Consider the following 20,809-nt stretch of genomic DNA (forward strand, 5'->3'; position numbering starts at 1 on the left):
ACATTTTTTGGGAGGTGCAGGTCAGGCTACGGTGAGACTCCCGCGTAGCCGCGTTCCCTACGGCGTAGGTTTAACGCAGAACCATAATTCAGGCTTAAAGGTTTACCAAACACTAACTGGAGGTTTACTAACACTAACTAGAGGTTTACCAACACTAACTAGAGGTTTACTAAACACCAACTAGTTTTACTAACACTAACTAGAGGTTTACTATCACTAACTACAGGTTTACTAAACACTAACTAGATGTTTACTAAACACTTACTATAAGCTTTACTAAACAGAAAGGTTTTTAGTTTAGTTTTAATGGTGGAGGTGGTGTCAGCCTCCTTAACCCATATTGGAAGTTGGTTCCATAGTAACGGTGCCTGATAGCAGAAGAACCGTCCTCCAAATCTACATTTGGATACTCTAGGAACTACGAGTAAACCTGCACTCTGAGAACGGAGAACTCTGCCAGGAACATAAGGCACTATCAGGTCTTGCTGGGCCGGCCTCCCAAAACACTGATCCAGGAACTGGAATGTCTGCAGAGGTGCAGCCGTATCGTAGGGATACTGACTAACTCCTTCCCTATCTGGAGGTGAGGAGAGAGGAGCCCACCTGAAGGGAATTCCATCGGCTACCTGTCTGCAAGTACAAGTCGCAACACACTACGCAATGGGAGGACACTCACACAACCTGTCAGTCACACAAAAAGGCACCAGATGTCGTTCCTCCCGAGAGCATACAAGCTTTATCAGAAGGAAAACAAACTTTTTTTTAGCATTGTATTACAGTTGATATTTATTTTATTTTTTTTTCCCAATAGAGCGGTCCTCTTGTCTCATAGTGTAAAAAACATCATAATTCATATTGTTATGCAATGATGTATTTCAAATAAACTTGAACTTGCAAATATTGCAGATATGGAGTTTATATGTAAGTAATACAATTTTGAATTGGATTCTGAATTTTATGGGGAGCCAATGGAGTGAAGCTAACACTGGAGAGACGTGGTCTCTTGTCGATTTCTCTTTTGCTGAGTCAGCACCTTGACAATGGCTCTCAGTCCAAAAAAAGGTTTGGGCTAAGGGGTTGCCTCAAGTGCAAGAGTTCATGTCATGTCAAAATTTCACTTGTCAGCACCACTCAAGGTGACAAAACTTACTTGTGATTTTTGGAAAGATCCACGTCTATAGATGATATTCTGGTGTGATAAGGGGACCTTTAAAGCATTCATTCAAGCTAAGATGTGATACATTTCCTGAATCCTTATGGTCCTGTGAGTATTCCAGTTTTTGTATTTTGTGTCTCTGTTGTTCCTAGATGACACAGGGCTAAAAGATAGTATATCATTTAGGAGAAAATTGTATAAAAATGTGTGTTGTTTATAGTTTAAAGAGCTGCAGTGACCTCTATGTTGGTCAGAAAGATTCACATCTTAGCTTGAATGAATGCTTAAAATGTCTAATTTAAAATGATACCAAAGACAATATAGTGAAACATTGACAGATTTCCTGTACATGAGTCTATTCAGGGCATGCACCAGCATCTAAAATGTAATTTTCTGAAGGGGGTTTTAACTTCATGAGCTGATAACTCTGATCCAGCTGCCACTCAGGAAGGGTTATCATACCAAAATATCATCTATAGACATGGATCTTTTCAAAAATTATAATTAAGTTTTGTCACCTTGAGTGGTGCTGATATCTGGTCTGGAACATGGACTAGTTGTTGCAGGGCCTGTACTAAAACAACCTGTACCGGTCTTTTGTAGTGAAGAAAGGTTCTCTGTTTACTGGTCAAGCTAAACTCCAATCCTCACTCATTTTCATAGACTGAAAGAATGACATACAAACAGCTAAAATAAGTTCCCCCCACCATATGACTGAACTCTTCCTGAGAAATATGGTGACACTCAAAGGGACTTAGAAAATCACTGCTCCTTCTCATTGGCAGCCTGGAGCAAGTTGAGATGATTTGATCTGTTTAGGATGTCCTGGACTGAAAACGCTGTTTCAGTCTTTTCCAACCGAGCAAAGTCCTGGGGAATACCAAAAACCAAAATTACATGTATACAGTACTCGAGTTGTAAAAGAAAATCAGGGGGGATGGTGGATTTGATCATATAGGGACAGATCATTTGTGCTGATTACAAATAATATAATATATTACAAATAATAGCAGTGACCAAAACAGCTGCAGAAATACTGCAGGAATGACATAGCAGCAGTTAAATGCAGCCTTCTGTAAGCTTTAAATATCCACTGGGCTTACATCAAATACATCAAAACACAACAATAAGAAACAGTTTTCTGAACTTATCAATATGACTCTGTCCTTCACAGGATAAGTAACATGGATCACTGCAAAAACTCTAAATCTTAACAAGAATATTTGTCTTATTTCTAATTAAAATGTCTCATTTTAGTAAAAAAATCTCATTACACTTAAAACAAGACTCATCACTGGAAAAAACAACAATTTCCACCTGTTTCAAGTAGATTTTCACTTAAAATAAGTAGAAAAATCTGCCAGTGGAACAAGATTTTTTTTTGCTTGTAATGAGAAGATAAAATCTTGTCCCACTGGCAGATTTTCCTACTTATTTCAAGTGAAAATTTACTTGAAACAGGTAAAATTGTCCAATAAGTTATTTTTCTGGTGTTATTTTTCTGGTGATGACTCTAAATGTTGAAATAGCAGTAAAACCACATTCATTGATGAAATGACATAAGGGATGGAAAGGGGGGATGGCAGTTTTACAGGGGGGATGATTTGGACTGTTTTTATTTCAGGGGGGATGATTTGGACCGTCTTTATTTCAGGGGGGATGCCATCCCCCCCTCATCTCCCCTCAGCTCGAGTACTGCATGTATAAACTTGTTTGGATTGCATTTGTTTTACCCTGGAAGAGCCGAAGGAGGTGGAATGAGAGAAAGGTCGGGACCTCTTTGCTCAGGGTAATAAGGGTGTGACCCAAGCTTGTATAAGTGGAAGCTAATGGATTGATAGATGTAATAGAGGCCCCTTTGCATCTGCATACTTAAAAAAAAGAATAAAAAATACTATAAAATCAAATATTTTTTCATTTTGATTACTACCGTATTGGCCCGAATATAAGACGACCCTGATTATAAGACGACCCCCTCTTTTTCAAGACTCAAGTTTGAAAAAATACTTTTTGAACACCATATTCAATTTTTATACAGAAAATAATTACAGTACATCTGAAACAAATGATTATAACAATATATTGGAGAGAAAAAGCATGTTATTTTGCCTCATTCAAATCATCACCTTGAAGTTTGCATCACAACTTCTCCTCAGCTGCCGGTTCACCTGCCGAACTTCCACCCACTTTTCTCCAGATTGTCACTACGTTTCTCCATTTTCTGTTATCTCTTCTCTTATTTTCTTCTCTTTTCTTTCTTACCGCTATTTTTTATTTTTCTTCTTCGTCACAGGGGTTTGCTTTAAAGATATCTGGCGCCATCTAGCGTTGTGAATAGGTATAATGTCTAGACCAGGGGTCGGCAACTCAAAATGTTGAAAGAGCCATATTGGACCAAAAACACAAAAAACAAATATGTCTTGAGCCGCAAAAACTGAAAAGTCTTGTATAAGCCTTAGAATGAAGGCAACACATGCTGCATGTTTCTATATTAGTTATAATTGGGGGAAGTTTTTCTTTTTTCATTATGCACTTTGAGAAAAAAGTTGAAATGTGGAGAAAAAAGTCGAAATGTGGAGATTAAAAAGGAAAAAAAGAAGAAAAAAGAAAAAAGGAAAAAAGAAGAAAAAAAGAGAAAAAAATGAAAAAAGAGAAAAAAGGGGAAAAAAGAAGAAAAAAGGAAAAAAAGAAGAAGAAAAGAAGAAAAAAAGGAAAAAAAAAAGGTCAAACATTTTTGAAAAAGCTCCAGGAGCCACTAGGGCGGCGCTAAAGAGCCGCATGCGGATCTAGAGCCGCGGGTTGCCGACCCCTGGTCTAGACCCCGAATGTAAGACGACCCCCACTTTTTCAGTCTTATTTCAATGCAAAATACACCGTCTTATATTCGTGCCAATACGGTAATAGATTGGGTCGTGACCTTCGAGGTGCAATTTCAACTAACAGGATTCTTCTGGTCCTTGTTTTCTGGGATTAAGCGCAGCTTCAGCTCAGGGTTTATGGTGCAACACCGGCACCTAGTGACGACCTACTAGTCTTGGTAGATTTGTTGCACTAGATCAGTGTTCTTCAAGCCCATCACCTGGCTCAAATCTGAGGACCATTGATAGACTTGTGAAGATCTCCGTGATAAGTTGATCCAGTTATTTGAATCAGAGCAACATCTAAAACATGCACGACAGTGAGCCCTGAGGGCCAGGGTTGAACAACACAGCAATTAGATACATAAAAAAGCCAACACATCTTGTCTAATCAAAGTATCCATTGTCCATCAGGCAGCAACCTTAAAAACCGCCACAACCGGCCCCTTGAGGTCATTCATGATCTTCATGACCAAAATGAAAATGAGTTTGGTCCCCCTCTCAACATAAAACTGACATAGCAGAAGGCAAACTAAGCCAATAACTGATGTACACCTCAGCGGCTAGAAGGGAACAGGCTCTGCTGCCTTTAAAGTTAAAAAAAAGAAGCAGTTTCTAGCTTGTGGAAGGTTCTGGAGAGCTGGTGGAGGTGGAGGTGGACGAGGCCGAGGCCCGTCTCTCCCTGCTGCCTCCCGTCACCCTCCACTGCAGGATGCACGTGTCCTTCCCGCCCATGGACAGGAGGTGAGAGTCACAGTGGGTGAAGCAAACGTTGGTGACGTGGCTCCCGTGGCCCTCGTACTTGTGGCTGGGGGCCTGTGGAGGAATGGGGGGAGAAAAAACAAGATAAAAAGATCCCTGTAATAAAGTTAATATGAACCTGATTCTGTTTCCTTACAGAGTGGGATAAACATGTTGGAACCATCTACAGGACTGTCTCAGAAAATATGAATATTGTGATTTTCTGTAATGCAATTACAAAAACAAAAATGTCATACATTCTGGATTCATTACAAATCAACTGAAATATTGCAAGCCTTTTATTATTTTAATATTGCTGATCATGGCTTACAGCTTAAGAAAACTCAAATAACCAATCTCAAAAAATTTGAATATTCTGGGAATCTTAATCAGCAATATTAAAATACATTTTTTTCTTCTTTTTTTTCTCATTTTTTTCTCTTTTTTTCTTCCTTTTTCCTTTCCTTTTTAATCTCGACATTTCAAAGTTTTTCTCGACATTTCGACTTTTTTTTCGACATTTCGCCTTGATTCTAAGGCTGATACAAGACTTTTCATTTTTTGCGGCTCCAGACATATTTGTTTTTGCTGATCATGGCTTACAGTTTAAGAAAACTCAAATATCCTATCTCAAAAAATTAGAATATTCTGGGAATCTTAATCTTAAACTGTAAACCATAATCAGCAATATTAAAATAATAAAAGTCTTGCAATATTTCAGTTGATTTGTAATGAATCCAGAATGTATGACATTTTTGTTTTTTTAAATTACAGAAAATAAAGAACTTTATCCCAATATTCTAATTTTCTGAGACAGTCCTGTACATTACGGTATTTCTACAGGATTTCTGATATGGAAAGTTGAAGAGGATACTGAATAAGTACTCAGTACTCAGAGCAAGTTTTCAACAGTCAGTTCTCATACTGTTATTACAACTGCATCTAAATGATAGGATATTTTAATAGATAGTAATTCGTGCTTTTAGGCGATTAAAAAATTAATAGAATTAGTTACAGGATTTATAATTAATTAATCTAATTAATCGCATTTTAATCTCATATCTGCTAAAGGTTCCCAAATAAAGAATTAGAATTCTAGGACATTGCAAGATTGCAGTGCATGACTAATCAATTGAATACACTAAGAAGAGAAGATTTAAAATCCACGTTTTTATTGGTGAAGTGTTTCATAAATGAAATTAAAAAAAAAAGCTCAAGCATATCAGCAAACCAATTAGGTGCATTATTCAAAAATGCAATGCAAATACAGTTAAATAAATAAAATTCAGAAATAAAATAAGGCTGAGTCTCAAATATTCACTTAAGCAGACTCTCAATTCAAAATGAAAACTAAAGCTGACTCAATACAGCAATTCAAGTACTAGTAGCTGTAACGTTTACAGTGGAACTGGTCCGGACATGTTTAGCGTTTAAATGATAATTCAGGCTGGAGCAGCTCCGCTGATAGGAACATTCTTCTTTACCAAATGTACAAATCACTGCGTTCTTGTTGATAGTCCCGTCTTCTTTCTTTTTATACATACACTTGTCGTTCAAAGGCCCAGCAAAGATTTGCTGAGTCGTCCAGGTCTGTCACTGCTTTGTTAGTTTGACTAGACCAGGGGTCGGCAACCCGCGGCTCTAGAGCTCTTTAGCACCACCCTAATGGCTCCTGGAGCTTTTTCAAAAATGTTTGACCTTTTTGTTCCTTTTTTTTCCTCTTGTTTTCCTTTTTTTTCTCTTATTTTTCTTCTTTTTTTCCTTTCCTTTTTAATCTTGTCATTTCGACTTTTTTCTCGACATTACGACCTTTTCCTTGACATTTCGACTTTTTTCTCAAAATTTTGACCTTTTTCTCGACTTTTTGACTTTTTTCTCAACATTTCGACATTTCGACTTTTTTCTTTAAATTTTGACTATTTCCTCGACATTTCAACTTTTTTCTCGAAATTTCGACTTTTTTCTCTCGACTTTTCAACTTTTTTCTCGACATTTCGCCTTCATTCTAAGGTTTATACAAGACTTTTCATTTTTTGCGGCTCCAGACATATTTGTTTTTTGTGTTTTTGGTCCAATATGGCTCTTTCAACATTTTGGGTTGCCGACCCCTGGTATAGCAGCAGGAGGGAAGTGACCTGTCACTGCCAAGTGGCCTACGGGTCCCTCAATGGGACAAATTTAAAATACTCGCACATTTTGCCACTCATAATTAATTGCGTTAATTTTCATAAGGCGTTAATTAGAAGCGTAATTAATTAATCTAATTAATGCGCTAAACTGACAGCCCTAATAGTAATAAAAAGTGACAGCAACAAGAAAAGGTGTTGATGTAAAAGAGACTCACCTTGGGTTTGGGACATGGATACTGGAAGAGATGGACCTTACAGAAGTCGTCGGCCACGGCCACCACCGTCTCACTGTGGGAGCGGCACAGGGCGTTGATGTCCGTGCCGTCAGAGCCCTCCAACCACACCCCTAACACCAAAAACATAAAATACAAGTCAGAGCCCTCCAACCACACCCCTAACACCAAAAACATAAAATACAAGTCAGAGCCTCCAACCACACCCCTGATACCAAAAACATAAAATACAAGTCAGAGCCTCCAACCACACCCCTAACACCAAAAACATAAAATACAAGTCAGACCCTCCAACCACACCCCTGAACCACACAAACACACAAATACAAGTCAGAGCCTCCAACCACACCCCTGATACACAAACACAAACACAAGTCAGAGCCCTCCAACCACACCCCTGATACACAAATACAAACACAAGTCAGAGCCTCCAACCACACCCCTGACACCAAAAACATAAAATACAAGTCAGACCCTCCAACCACACCCCTGATACACAAACACAAACACAAGTCAGAGCCTCCAACCACACCCCTGATACACAAACATAAAATACAAGCTCAGCTCCAGACCGCTCATGTCAAACACCGACTGTGTTTCCAGCATCAATAACTCTTTTAAAACCTGAATATTGGAAATAACCTGAATTTGCACGGCCATGTAAACACCAATAACCCCTTTAAATAACCTGAATAACCTGCTCATATACTGGTTTTTAACCCTTGTACTGTCTTCAGGTCGAGGAAGGAGGAAGGGAAGAAGGGAGGAAAGAAGGAAGGAAGAAAAGAAGGAAGGAAGGGAAAAAAGAAGGAAGGAAGGAAAGAAGAGAGGAAAGAAGGAAGGAAGGGAAAAAAGAAGGAAGGAAAGAAGGAAGTGAGGAAAAAAGGAAGGGAAAAAAGAAGGAAGGAAGGAAGGAAAAGAAGGGAGAAAAGAAGGAAGGAAGGGAGGAAAGAAGGAAGGAAAGAAGGGAGGAAGGAAGGAAAAGAAGGAAGGAAAGAAGGGAGGAAGGGAAAAAAGAAGGAAAGAAGGGAGGAAAGAAGGAAGGAAGGAAGGAAGGAAGGAAGGAAGGAAGGAAGGAAGGAAGGAAGGAAGGAAGGAAGGAAAGAAGGGAGGAAGGGAAAAAAGAAGGAAAGAAGGGAGGAAAGAAGGGAGGAAGTAAGGAAAGAAGGAAGGAAGGAAGGAAGGAAGGAAGGAAGGAAGGAAGGAAGGAAGGAAGGAAGTGAGGAAAGAAGGAAGGAAGGAAGGAAGGGAGGAAGGGAGGAAGGGAAAAAAGAAGGAAGGAAGGAAGGGAGGAAGGGAAAAAAGAAGGAAAGAAGGGAGGAAAGAAGGAAGGAAGGAAGGAAGGAAGGAAGGAAGGAAGGAAGGAAGGAAGGAAGGAAGGAAGGAAGGAAAGGAGAAAACAAGGAAAGAATGTACGAGGTGAGAAAAGAAGGAAGGGAGGGAGAAAAGAGGAAGGGAGAAGGAAGAAGAGAGCAGGAGGAAAGAAGGAACAGGAGAATTAGGTCATTCTGACCCAAAGACAGTACAAGGGTTAATAACCTGAATATGAGCCCTGGGTTACTCCTTTTAAAACCTGAATATTGGGTCATGTAAACACCAAACGGAATATCTCCATCAAACGGAACAGGAATTTGTTTTCTGCACATGCTCTGTTCACAAGGAATCCTGGTCTTTTGAGTCCAGGAAGTTCTTCTAAACACGGAGAAACCAAGACCAGGAGGAGACTAATCACTTCATAAATGTAATGAAGGATATGAACATTTCTGCATTTGTAGATGGTAGAAAGTACCGGGATAGAAGATTTACAAGAAGGTGAGAGAAAAGTTGTGCGAAGCAGCATTTGTTTTGAATTTGGATACAGGAAGAAGAAGCGGAAATGACGGGAATTGCGTCATCACGTTCTCTGTGCGTCGCTGGTTTGATCCAGATATCCCAAATGATTAATCACCATGTAAACGGAATATTCCCAATGTTTCAGTAACCGGAATATTAGCAATAACCTGAACTTTGACAGTCAAAATTCGGGTTATTGGTGTTTACATGGCCGTGCAAATTCGGGTTATTACCAATATCCGGGTTTTAAAAGAGTTATTGATGCATGGAAACACAGTCAGTGAGATGACAAAAATATTGTGTGATATTTCTCACCCATGACATGGAAACCCAGCACACACGTATACGAAGCCCATTCTCTGTCTTTACTCTCAAAGCGGTTTCTCAGCAGCTTACATCCTGCTGCAATGTCCCCTGTGGAGAATATTCATCACCAAACATTGATCAGCGGTCACGGTGAGGGTTTCAGTGCAAAAAAACATTTACAGGTACCGGTACATTCCAAAAATTTTCTTATCCATCTGATTCTCAAATTAAACCCTGAAACAGCCTAAAATGCACATAGTTGTTTACATTTCTCCCAAACACCTTGAAAAGTTGTTTCATAGAGAATTAAAGTCTTCTTTTTCTCATAACAAAAGTTGCTCAAATCAAATATTGAAGTTTTCATTTTTACTGCAGGTAAAATGTAAAACATTTGATGATGAGATCATGTTAAGCATCATTTATAACTGAGGACCATTCACTATTTATTTCTCATACACACAAAACAGCTATAATTGATGGAAAGTATGTTCACTAATATTTGCAGAGTTCTGGATTGTAACTTACAGTAAAGAATCTCATAGTCTCCTGAATTAGACATGATGTACTTCCCGTCCTTGGACCAGTCCAGGTGAGTGATGAAGCTGGAGTGTCCCTGATGGGACAGACGAAGAGATCAGTGGGACAATAAACACAACACTTAGTTTATTCAGCATCTTTCTTTCTTAAAGGAGCATGAGACTCCTTTTAAGAAATGAGACTCTCTAGCGCCACCCTTCACCACGACGGCCGTCGGGGGTACTGCAGCCAACAGTGAAGCCGGCACGGGAGAACGGGGAGAACGTGCATGCAGCGTCTGTGCATGCAGCCCAGCGCGGGAAATTTGGGCCCGAATTGCAGCACATTTTGCAGCAACAGCCTGTTCAAGGCAACGGAGAGATACACTAGAGGATCATTCTTTTTGGTTTGGAACACTTCATCTGACATTATTACTAGAAAATTTATAACGTATAACGTATAAAAAACTTATAACGTATATGAATCTTTTTCATAAATCCTGCCTCAATCCTGCCTCAAGCTCCTTTAATAAGACTCAATTTACCACCCTGCCTCCCCATATTTTTAGTTTTCTATCTGATTTGTAGATGTAATTTAAAATCAATCAATCAATCAATCAATCAATCAATCAATCAATCAATCAATCAATCAATCAATCAATCAATCAATCAATCAATCAATCAATCTGCTGCAGAGAACATCATATTATTGGGAGGAACCAACAGGAAGTTAGTCAGCAGCTCAGATGGAGAGGGAGGCCTTATATGGAGGTAGATTTGTGTCTTAATTATTCAATAAAAAAAAAAAGATTACTTCAATCAAAAAATATATTTTCAATTAAAAAAAATTCACTTCAATCAAAAAAAAGATTTAAATAAAAAAAGGTTTGAATGTAAACAAATATTTGAGACTCAGAAAAATGCATTTGAACACTGTTTTTTTTTTATTGGAAATGTTTTCTTTTATGGGTAGGACATTTGTGTCTTTATCATTTAATCAAAAAAGAAGTTGCTTCAAAAAGAAAAAAATATTTTCAATGAAAAAAAAAATCACTTCAATAAAAAAAACGTTTTTAATCAAATGTGTTTGAATGCAAAAAAATATTTGAGACCCAAAAAATTGCATTTGAACACTTTTTTTTTATTTAAAATATTTTTTTCAATTTGAAGGTTTTTTTTTTTTGATTGAAGTGAAAAAAGTTTTTCTTTTTTTTATTGAATCATTTTGACACAAACATCCTGCAGTGGGCGGATCATGCTTCCCCATTGGTCAGACATGTTTGAGATGGAAATCTACCTCCATAGTAGGGCTGGGTGATATGGACCAAAAGTCATATCTCAATATTTTCTAGCTGAATGGCGATACTCGATATATATCGATGTTTTTTCTGTGCCATAATTGGGGTTTCCCCCAAATCATTATAGCATAGCATCTCTGTTAGCATCTCTGTTAGCTTCATTTTTTTCTGAGGCAAACTCTTAAAAAAACAGTTTTAATCCAAAGCCTCGTGCCAAATGTCACACAGGTTCCTTTATTAACAGAGGTCTGCACAATATCAAAATGTATAAAACAAATGAAATAAAAATAAACTGCCTGCATATATAGAATAAAAATGCTTCTTGAATAAAATAAAACAAATATCCCTTTCCAGCATAACAATTAAATTAAAATACACTGTGCAATTAATACAATGTAGACAGTAACAGGCAGACTTTTCCACTGAGGTTGACAGTTGTGCAAATAACAAAACATTTGTGCAAATCTCAAATAAAACATTCAAGTCAATTTGTCACAAAATAAGCTATATCAAAATCATTAAAAATAATAAAAAAAAAAAGCTATATTGATATAAACGATATTGTCTCATACCATATCGCGTTTGAAAATATATCGATATATATTAAAATCTCGATATATCGCCCAGCCCTACTCCATAGCCTTAGTGCATGGTTTATGGGGGGGGGGGGTGTCTAATTCCCAAGTTCTCCCACTTAAAAAGATGAGAGAGGCCTGTAATTTCCATCATAGGTTTATCTCAACTATGAGAGACTAAATGAGGGAGAGTCCAGAAGAATCCAGGAAATAACATTGTAGGATTTTTACTGAGTTAATTGGTAAATTCCTCTGTAAATTCCTGGAGTGGTCCAGCCAGTCTCCAGATCTCAACCCCATAGAAAACTCAAATATTCAAATATACTCAAATATAAAAATTTGAATATTCTGGGAATCTTAATCTTAAACTGTAAGCCATAATCAGCAAATCAGTACATGATCTATTATGTATTTGGAACTGGTGACAACCTTTGCTAAGTTCATGAAGAAACTAAAATCAAAGAAAGTTCACAAAAATGAAAGGATTGGATAATCCACTCACATTACACTTGCCAGTGCGGGTGTAGCGGCGGCCGCTCTCCGTCACATTGTAGATGTAGATAAAGTTGTCATGAGATCCAACAGCTAGAAAGCTTCCGTCTGAAAAGACAAGATTCACACAGTTACAGGGGTTTCCACCGCGCTGGGGAACAGCTTTTAAACCTTTGCAGCTGCCACTCTTCCTCTCTTTCTGTTTCATGTGTCATGTGTTTCATGTAAATGATTACCTATTCAAAAAATTGATGTAAAAGTTGGTTTGATATTTGTTAATTGTGGTGTCATAAATGAATGACTTCATGGAAATGTTGCCCAATGTCTCATGTTCTAATTATGAATTTCTGAGATAATAATAATAATAATAATAATAATAATAATAATAATAATAATAATAATAATAATAATAATAATAATAATAATAATAATAATAATAAAAATAAACAACTAACACTTTCTAACAGTAAAAAGAAATAATGATACATAAAAATAAAAATACCCAATGTTTTCATCATGATAGAAAAAATATGAAGAAATTGTTAAAGGGGACCTATTATGAAAAACAAGTTTTTTCTTGCTTTAACATACAGGACTGTCTCAGAAAATTAGAATATTGTGATAAAAAATCTTAAACTGTAAGCCATAATCAGCAATATTAAAATAATAAAAGGCTTGTAATATTTCAGTTGATTTGTAATGAATCCAGAATGTATGACATTTTAGATTTTTTTATTGCATTACAGAAAATAAAGAACTTTATCACAATATTCTAATTTTCTGAGACAGTCCTGTATAAGTATCAATCCTTGGCATTGGAAAAGACTGACAGAAAGAAACCCAAGATTGACATAGAAATGGTTTCTTTAACTACGACTACAACTCTGAGTTTCACTTTCATCTCCTGCAAAGTCCCCATGAGTTTTTCTATAATACATTCTCGCTGTGATAACTCTAGTAAAAAGAAGTGTGAGAAAAGCGTTGACTGACCCGGTGAATATCTGATGACAGAGAGCTGTTCGTTCCCGTCAGTGGATTCAGAAATCTGCTCCATGGTGAGCAGGTCCAGCACCACCCACCTGTCAGGGGAACGGACACGCAGGTAAACACAGGTAAACACAGGTAAACACAGGTAAACACAGGTAAACACAGGTAAACGCAGGTAAACACAGGTAAACACAGTCAGTACTAACAACCAGATGTGTGTAGTAACGAGTTCCATTTACTCCGTTACATTTACTTGAGTAAGTTTTGGGAAATGTTGTACTTTTAGGAGTAGTTTTGAATCACTATACTTTTTACTTTTACTTGAGTAGATTTGTGAAGAAGAAACTGTTCCTCTTACTCCGCTACATTAGGCTACGTTGAGCTGTTACTTTTCTTTTATCCCTTTTATCCACGTACGCGTCAATCTCATGACATCACTGGGTGATTCTTTGGGAAAAATGTTTGTTTTTGCATCTTTTGTCACATTTACACAGACTCAAACACACACAGAGTTTCTATGAGTTCATGTTTGTTCTAGTTCTGCCTGGTTAAAAAAGAAAAGTACAAAGGCTGGAAATTTTTTTTTTATTCTGTTATTTTATTTATTTTATTATTTATTAAAGTACTCTAATTTACTTTAAGCTTATTTTAATTTAAGCTATTTTTTATTAATTTTAATTTATTTTATTATTTTATTGATTTAATTTTTCCTGAAGATGATTATTTTGTACTTTTGTCTGTTTGAATGGTTGTGTTAAAAAAATAAATCAGACGTTACTCAACAGTTACTCAGTACTTGAGTAGTTTTTTCACCAAGTACTATTTTACTTTTACTAAGGTAATTATTTGGATGACTACATTTTACTTCTACTTGAGTCATATTATTCTGAAGTAACAGTACTTTTACTTGAGTACAATTTTTGGCTCCTCTACCAGCTCTGCTGACAACACACCTGCTGAACGGCAACTCATTTACAAAAGTAACCTTGATTTATTCTAAAGTCATTAGTTTAAGCTTCCTCATTCTCTTTTAAGTCACAAATTTGTACAGTAAAGTCAATGTTCCTTCTGCAAAAAGGATGAAGAAACGCTGGATCATTTGTTTTATGAATGTCCTTTGTGTCATTGTTTCTGGACAGACATACACAATTGGATATCTCTTAAAATTAATAATGTTCCACCTTTTGAATTAAGCTATATTTTTTTCTTCATGGATGATTTGGAATGTTCTGTTTCTGATATTAATATAATTTTGTTAGTGGGTAAGTACCATATTCATTGTGCCAAATGGAGAAATTGTAAAGCCTCCTTCCTTCCGGGGTTTTATTTGAAGATTTTTTTCACATGTCTCAAAAGAGTAGAAAACAAAAAAGTCTAGACATTGCTCGTTATTTGTTATTTGTAATTTAATAATTCCTCTCCTTTTTTATGCTCCTTTATGTGAATTTAAATGCTTAATTTATTTTGTTATTCATATGCACCTTTTAATTCTTAGAGCGCCTTGTTTTATGTTTTTTGTATTCCTTACAAGAATCCCCATTTTTTATTTGTATTTTCCTTTCTTTTCATATTGCATTTAAATTGATATTTCTGATATACAGTTCTTTATTTTCTGTAATGCAATTACAAAAACAAAAATGTCATACATTCTGGATTCATTACAAATCAACTGAAATATTGCAGCCTTTTATTATTTTAATATTGCTGATAATGGCTTACAGTTTAAGATTAAGATTACCAGAATATTCTAATTTTTTGAGATAGGATATTTGAGTTTTCTTAAGCTGTAAGCCATGATTAGCAATATTAAAATAATAAAAGGCTTGCAATATTTCAGTTGATTTGTAATGAATCCAGAATGTATGACATTTTTGCATTACAGAAAATAAAGGACTTTATCACAATATTCTAATTTTCTGAGACAGTCCTGTAAATGTAAAGTATGTGAACATAGGAAACAGCTTTTGTGAGTTCATGAGGTTGCAGGTGCTGAGCTCTCTGCACATGCACACGGGTGGATAAACCATATGACGTTAAAGGTGGGTTCACTTCATATTACTCAGATATGCTGCATATTTGTGGATAATTTGCATTCAAAAGATGGATTTTCTCACCTCCCTGTGCTGAGACCGACCGACACGACGGATCCATCAGGGCAGAAATCAGCGCACAGTCCGTAGTCCTGCCAGAGACACACACATTCAGCAACAAACATTCAGTCCTGCATTGCTAAAATGAATCCAGATTTTAAATATATATATATATATATATATATATATATATATATATATATATATATATATATATATATATACATATACATATACATATATATATATATATATATATATATATATATATATACATATCCTTAGGTGCATCATTATTCAGTAAGAAAAAAAATCTCAAAAAATGTATATTCTAGGCACACACACACACACACACATTCAGCAACACACATTCAGTCTTGCATTGCTAAAATGAATCCAGATTTTAAATATATATATATATATATATATATATATATATATATATATATATATATATATATATCCTTAGGTGCATCATTATTCAGTAAGAAAAAAAATCTCAAAAAATGTATATTCTAGGCACATAATATTATAAAAAGAAAAAAAAATCCCTAAAGCATGAATAACTGATTTAATATTTATGTTTTTGGTAAGTGACCGTGGTATAAGCGGGATAATGCCCTTCCAGGTGACATTAACATAAATATATGGACTTCGTGGAGGCAAACCGTACTCCGCCTCGCATTGTCCATGTATTTATGTTAATGTTCACCTCATCGGGCATTATCCCTTATTTATTGGACACTTTTCATTCTACATTGTGAGGTTCTCACGAACGCCTTCAGGGTTAGAATGTTCAACAGAAGTGTGACTGGGTTAAAGAGTGAGGAGTGTCCAGCGTGGAGCGTTTACCTCCAGGGTTAGGGTTAGAATGTCTGACTGGGTTAAAGGGTGAGGAGTGTCCAGCGTGGAGCGTTTACCTCCAGGGTTAGGCTTAGAGTGTCTGACTGGGTTAAAGGGTGAGGAGTGTCCAGGTTGAGCGTTTACCTCCAGGGTGATGCTCCACTCCAACTGGTGCTCCTCCGTTTTCCACAGACACACCTGTCTGTCATGACCACAGGTGAGGAAGATGTTCTGGGAGGGGTGAGTGGCCAAGCCCCACATCTCATCTACATGACCCTGGAACACACAGTGAGTTAGTGAATCTACGAAATACACTAATAGAACTTAAAATTTTAGCTTTTCTGGTAAAACATCTGTAAGCTATTTTATGAAACATAGTACACAATGTACAAATACCATTTTGGTTCATGATAAGGAACCTTAAAACAAATTAAACACATATTACACTCTAATGAGGCTTTCTTTATGGATTTTTTTATAGCATATAAACTATCAACTCAATATATTTCAGATAAAAAGCAGTGATGAAGTGATTTAGGTCTGATGCATACGCAGAAAAAAGTACCAATATGTAGAAAACATGTATTTTATTTATTCAAAGTAAAAGAACTGAGTGAAGAAAAATGTTACTGTTATCCTGCATAATCAATCAATTCAGATCCTTTTTTTTTTTCAAAAAATATTTTTATTTTTTAGAATTCAGCCCCCGTCCCAGCCCAGGGCCCCCGTCCCAGCCTGGATTTAATAAAGTATTATTCCGTTCATCCAAACAAGAGAAATATGAAGAAAGTGGTAAATGTAGAAGTAAAGACTAGAGTAACAGTATTCCTGCAGAAGAGGGTCAGATTACTGTCATACCTGCACAATCGCCACAAAACCGTCGGAGAACGTTCCTCGGAGAATGGCATTCCGAGTTGTTCCAACCAAAAGCTCCTCCCCGTCCACGTCTGCTATCGTGCGCACTGCTCCAAATTTCTCAGGAATCTAGAGAAATAATCGTGTAAATCTAATTATTTTCCACTTCGGTGAATACTGCGGTGGCCGTCAAGGGCCAAACGCACTGCAACGGCCTAATGCGTCTCAGTTAAGGAAAAACGGCTTCAAGTACAGAAACGATTCAAATTCACAAACAAATGAAAAAACGTGCTGCAAAAAACAAAGACAAATGCAGCATCATCAAACGCTGCAAATAGAGAAACGATGCAAAGCACAAAAAGATATAAAACAAGAAACCATCTTCAAAAGGAAAACGCTTCATAACCGGTCACTACAACCGGAAGTGCTCCAAACCTGCAGGGGGCGCTGCTGACTGAACCACAGTGTTTACATCCATGGTTTAAACATACAGCAGGAACGGTAATGTGATTTTTATCTGACTATATTTATATACGATGTTTATATCACTGTACAACGCTGCACATTACGAGACGTTTCTTTATTACATTTTACACCAGACGATACAATTTTCTTTTGAAGATGGTTTCTTGTTTTATATCCTTTTGTGCTTTGCATCGTTTCTCTATTTGCAGCGTTTGATGATGCTGCATTTGTCTTTGTTTTTTGCAGCAGGTTTTTTCATTTGCACCACGTTCCTCTTTTTGTACCTCGTTTTGAGTTTGTGAATATGAATCGTTTCTGTACTTGAAGCCGTTTTCCTTAACTGAGACGCATTAGGCCGTTGCAGTGCCTTTGGCCCTTGTCGCCCACCGTAGAATACTGCTTAATACAGCCCTTCAATAATGTAGGTGTGAGACATTTCCGGTCCTGTTTTACCTCACACTCCCTCTCGGGGGCCAGGTCTGCGCTCCAGCGGATGATCTTGCGGTCCTTGCCCCCCCCGCTGAGCAGAGCCCCCCCCTGCAGGGGGCACAGAGTGAACACGCTGCCTTCATGGGCCCGGGTCTGCCGCATGATCTGGTATGTCTCTTTGGAAAGAAGAAAGATTAACTAACTTACAACCACATTGGAACAAGGATTTAGTATGAAAAGATAACTGCAGTTATTATTGCTGTCAATATTGTAAATGATACGTTTTCACAGGTCAAAGAATACCGTAGTTGTTTTTCATCTCCAAATTTAACCCTGGTACTGTCTTCAGGTCAAAATGACCTCATTCTCCTGTCCTTCTTTCCTCCTGCTCTCTCCTTCCTTCTTTCCTTCCTTCCTTCCTTCCTTCCTTCCTTCCTTCCTTCCTTCCTTCCTTCCTTCCTTCCTTCCTTCCTTCTTTCCTCCTGCTCTCTCCTTCCTTCTTTCCTTCCTTCCTTCCTTCCTTCCTTCCTTCCTTCCTTCCTTCCTTCCTTCCTTCCTTCTTTTTTCCCTTCCTTCCTTCTTTCCTCCTGCTTTCTCCTTCCTTCTCCCTTCCTTCCTTCCATCCTTCTTTTTTTCCCTTCCTTCCTTCCTTCCTTCCTTCCTTCCTTCCTTCCTTCCTTCCTTCATTCCTTCTTCCCTTCCTCTTTTCTCCCTTCATTCCTTCCTTCCTTCCTTCTTTTCTCCCTTCCTTCCTTCCTTCCTTCCTTCCTTCCATCCTTCCTTCCTTCCTTCCTCCTTTCCTCCTTCTTTTGTTCCTTCCTTCTTTTGTTCCTTCCTTCTTTTGTTCCTTCCTTCCTTCCTTCCTTCCTTCCTTCCTTCCTTCCTTCCTTCCTTCCTTCCTTCCTTCCTTCCTTCCTTCCTTCCTTCCTTCCTTCCTTCCTTCCTTCCTTCCTTCCTTCCTTCCTTCCTTCTCTCCTCCCTTCTTCCCTTCCTTCCTTCCTTCCTTGACCCGAGCAGCATAAGGGCCACCCATGTGGCTACAGGCCTAAAACACTAGATTACGGCCATGGAATCAAACTTCCTGTTAATGTTCCTCCTGGTTCCAGCACTGACCTTTGGCTCCTTTCCCCAGCGTTTTGGTGTCTGCAGCAGACTTGCCCCAGGTGAGGATGTTTCCCTCAGAGTCTCCCGTCAGAACATCTCCAGTCAGGCTGAACACAAAGCACTGGATGAACTTGGGCTTCTTGTATTTCTGAAACCAACAAAGAAAGTTCTTTACAGCATTATTTTTGATCCACTGTTAGTCCAGGTTCAGCATGTTCTGTTACACCGATGCAACTGATATGTTTGAAACTATACGACAGAGTATTAGGGCCAAACTAAGACAAAAAGAAAAAATTGGAAATTACGAGAATAAAGTCATAATATTATGAGAATAAAGTCGTAAAATTATGAGAATAAAGTCGTAATATTACGAGAATAAAGTCGTAATATTACGAGAATAAAGTCGTAATATTATGAGAATAAAGTCGTAATATTACGAGAATAAAGTCGTAATATTACGAGAATAAAGTCGTAATAATACGAGAATAAAGTCGTAATATTATGAGAATAAAGTGGTAATAATACGAGAATAAAGTACTCCAATCATTACAACGAAGGACGTTTTGACAATTGAAGTGAAAATAAAATGCTGTCAAGATAAAGTCCCATGAATAAACTTAAAACCTTCTTACCCCAAAGATGCCTTGTTTCTTGGTGAACTGTCCTGAAGTGAGTGTCCAGAAGTAGACGTGGGATTTCCCACACGTGATGATGATGCTGCTGTCGCTGGGGTTGAACTCCACGGCAAACACGGCCTCGTTGGTGCTCTACGCATCAGACACATGTTACACTACTACATTATGTGCAAACATCACATTTGTAATTACCCCATAGGCAGTACTCGAGTTGTAAAATAAAATCAGGGGGGATGGTGGATTTGATCATATGGGGACAGATAATTTGTGCTGATTAAAAATAATATAATATATTACAAATAATAGCATTGACCAAAACAGCTGCAGAAATACTGCAGGAATGACATAGCAGCAGTTAAATGCAGCCTTCTGTAAGCTTTAAATATCCACTGGACTTACATCAAAACACAACAATAAAAAACACTTTTCTGAACTTATCAATATGACTCTGTCCTTCACAGGATAAGTAACATGGATCACTGCAAAAACTCACAATCTTAACAAGAATATTTGTCTTATTTCTAGTTAAAATGTCTCATTTTAGTAAAATAAATCTCATTACACTTAAAACAAGACTCATCACTGGAAAAAACAACAATTTTCACCTGTTTCAAGTAGATTTTCACTAGAAATAAGTAGAAAAATCTGCCAGTGGAACAAGATTTTTTTGCTTGTAACGAGAAGATAAATCTGGTTCCACTGGCAGATTTTCCTACTTATTTCAAGTGAAAATTTACTTGAAACAGGTGAAAATTGTCAAATAAGTTATTTTTCATCATAATACAGCAAATGAAGGACAACATTGCAACAACATGCATGAATTACACACAGTAGCAGGCATATAGATTTCATGCTTTTTTATAAATCAAATGATGAAACTTCAAACACGCAAAAACAGAACATTAAAATATCCTTTTAAATTAATTTGCACTTGACTTTGTCTTTTCTTTACCTTAATCTCTGCGTGCTTGGTTCCCTTCGTGCAGTCCCACACTGACAACATGTGTTCATTAGAGTCATCAATGACGCACATGAACAATCCAGAGTCCTGCAAACACCAACGTACAGCAAACAGTGTGAGCGTGTCTGATCCCGGTACAATACCAGCTTTACACAACAAAACACAGCACTGTAAGAGGGGGAAGATGCCCTTTAACCCTTGTGCTGTCTTCAGGTCAAGGAAGGAGGAAGGGAAGAAGGGAGGAAGGAAGGAAGGAGGGAAAGAAGAATGAAAAGAAGGGAAGAAAGAAGGAAGGGAGAAAAGA

The 20,809-nt window shown here is 37.3% G+C and overlaps 1 protein-coding gene across 1 annotated transcript in view; it reads right to left on the reverse strand.

Annotated features, from left to right (window-relative positions):
• Nucleotides 1-3,974: 3,974 nt before the first annotated feature.
• The window catches only part of eml3 (EMAP like 3), a 40,687-nt gene continuing 23,852 nt past the window's right edge, over nucleotides 3,975-20,809 (reverse strand). The window contains exons 10-22 of the mRNA XM_061709465.1: nucleotides 20,497-20,592; nucleotides 19,542-19,676; nucleotides 18,919-19,057; nucleotides 17,830-17,981; nucleotides 16,915-17,040; nucleotides 16,201-16,332; nucleotides 15,238-15,305; nucleotides 13,127-13,215; nucleotides 12,147-12,244; nucleotides 9,782-9,869; nucleotides 9,266-9,364; nucleotides 7,100-7,230; nucleotides 3,975-4,830 (exon numbers count right to left, since the gene is read on the reverse strand). Coding sequence (XP_061565449.1) covers nucleotides 4,630-4,830; nucleotides 7,100-7,230; nucleotides 9,266-9,364; nucleotides 9,782-9,869; nucleotides 12,147-12,244; nucleotides 13,127-13,215; nucleotides 15,238-15,305; nucleotides 16,201-16,332; nucleotides 16,915-17,040; nucleotides 17,830-17,981; nucleotides 18,919-19,057; nucleotides 19,542-19,676; nucleotides 20,497-20,592 — 1,554 coding nt within the window. The 3' untranslated portion in view covers nucleotides 3,975-4,629. The remainder of the gene's footprint in view (nucleotides 4,831-7,099; nucleotides 7,231-9,265; nucleotides 9,365-9,781; nucleotides 9,870-12,146; nucleotides 12,245-13,126; nucleotides 13,216-15,237; nucleotides 15,306-16,200; nucleotides 16,333-16,914; nucleotides 17,041-17,829; nucleotides 17,982-18,918; nucleotides 19,058-19,541; nucleotides 19,677-20,496; nucleotides 20,593-20,809) is intronic.

The sequence above is a fragment of the Cololabis saira genome, chromosome 20 (assembly GCF_033807715.1).
Source record: "Cololabis saira isolate AMF1-May2022 chromosome 20, fColSai1.1, whole genome shotgun sequence".
Taxonomy (NCBI): Eukaryota; Metazoa; Chordata; class Actinopteri; order Beloniformes; family Belonidae; genus Cololabis; species Cololabis saira.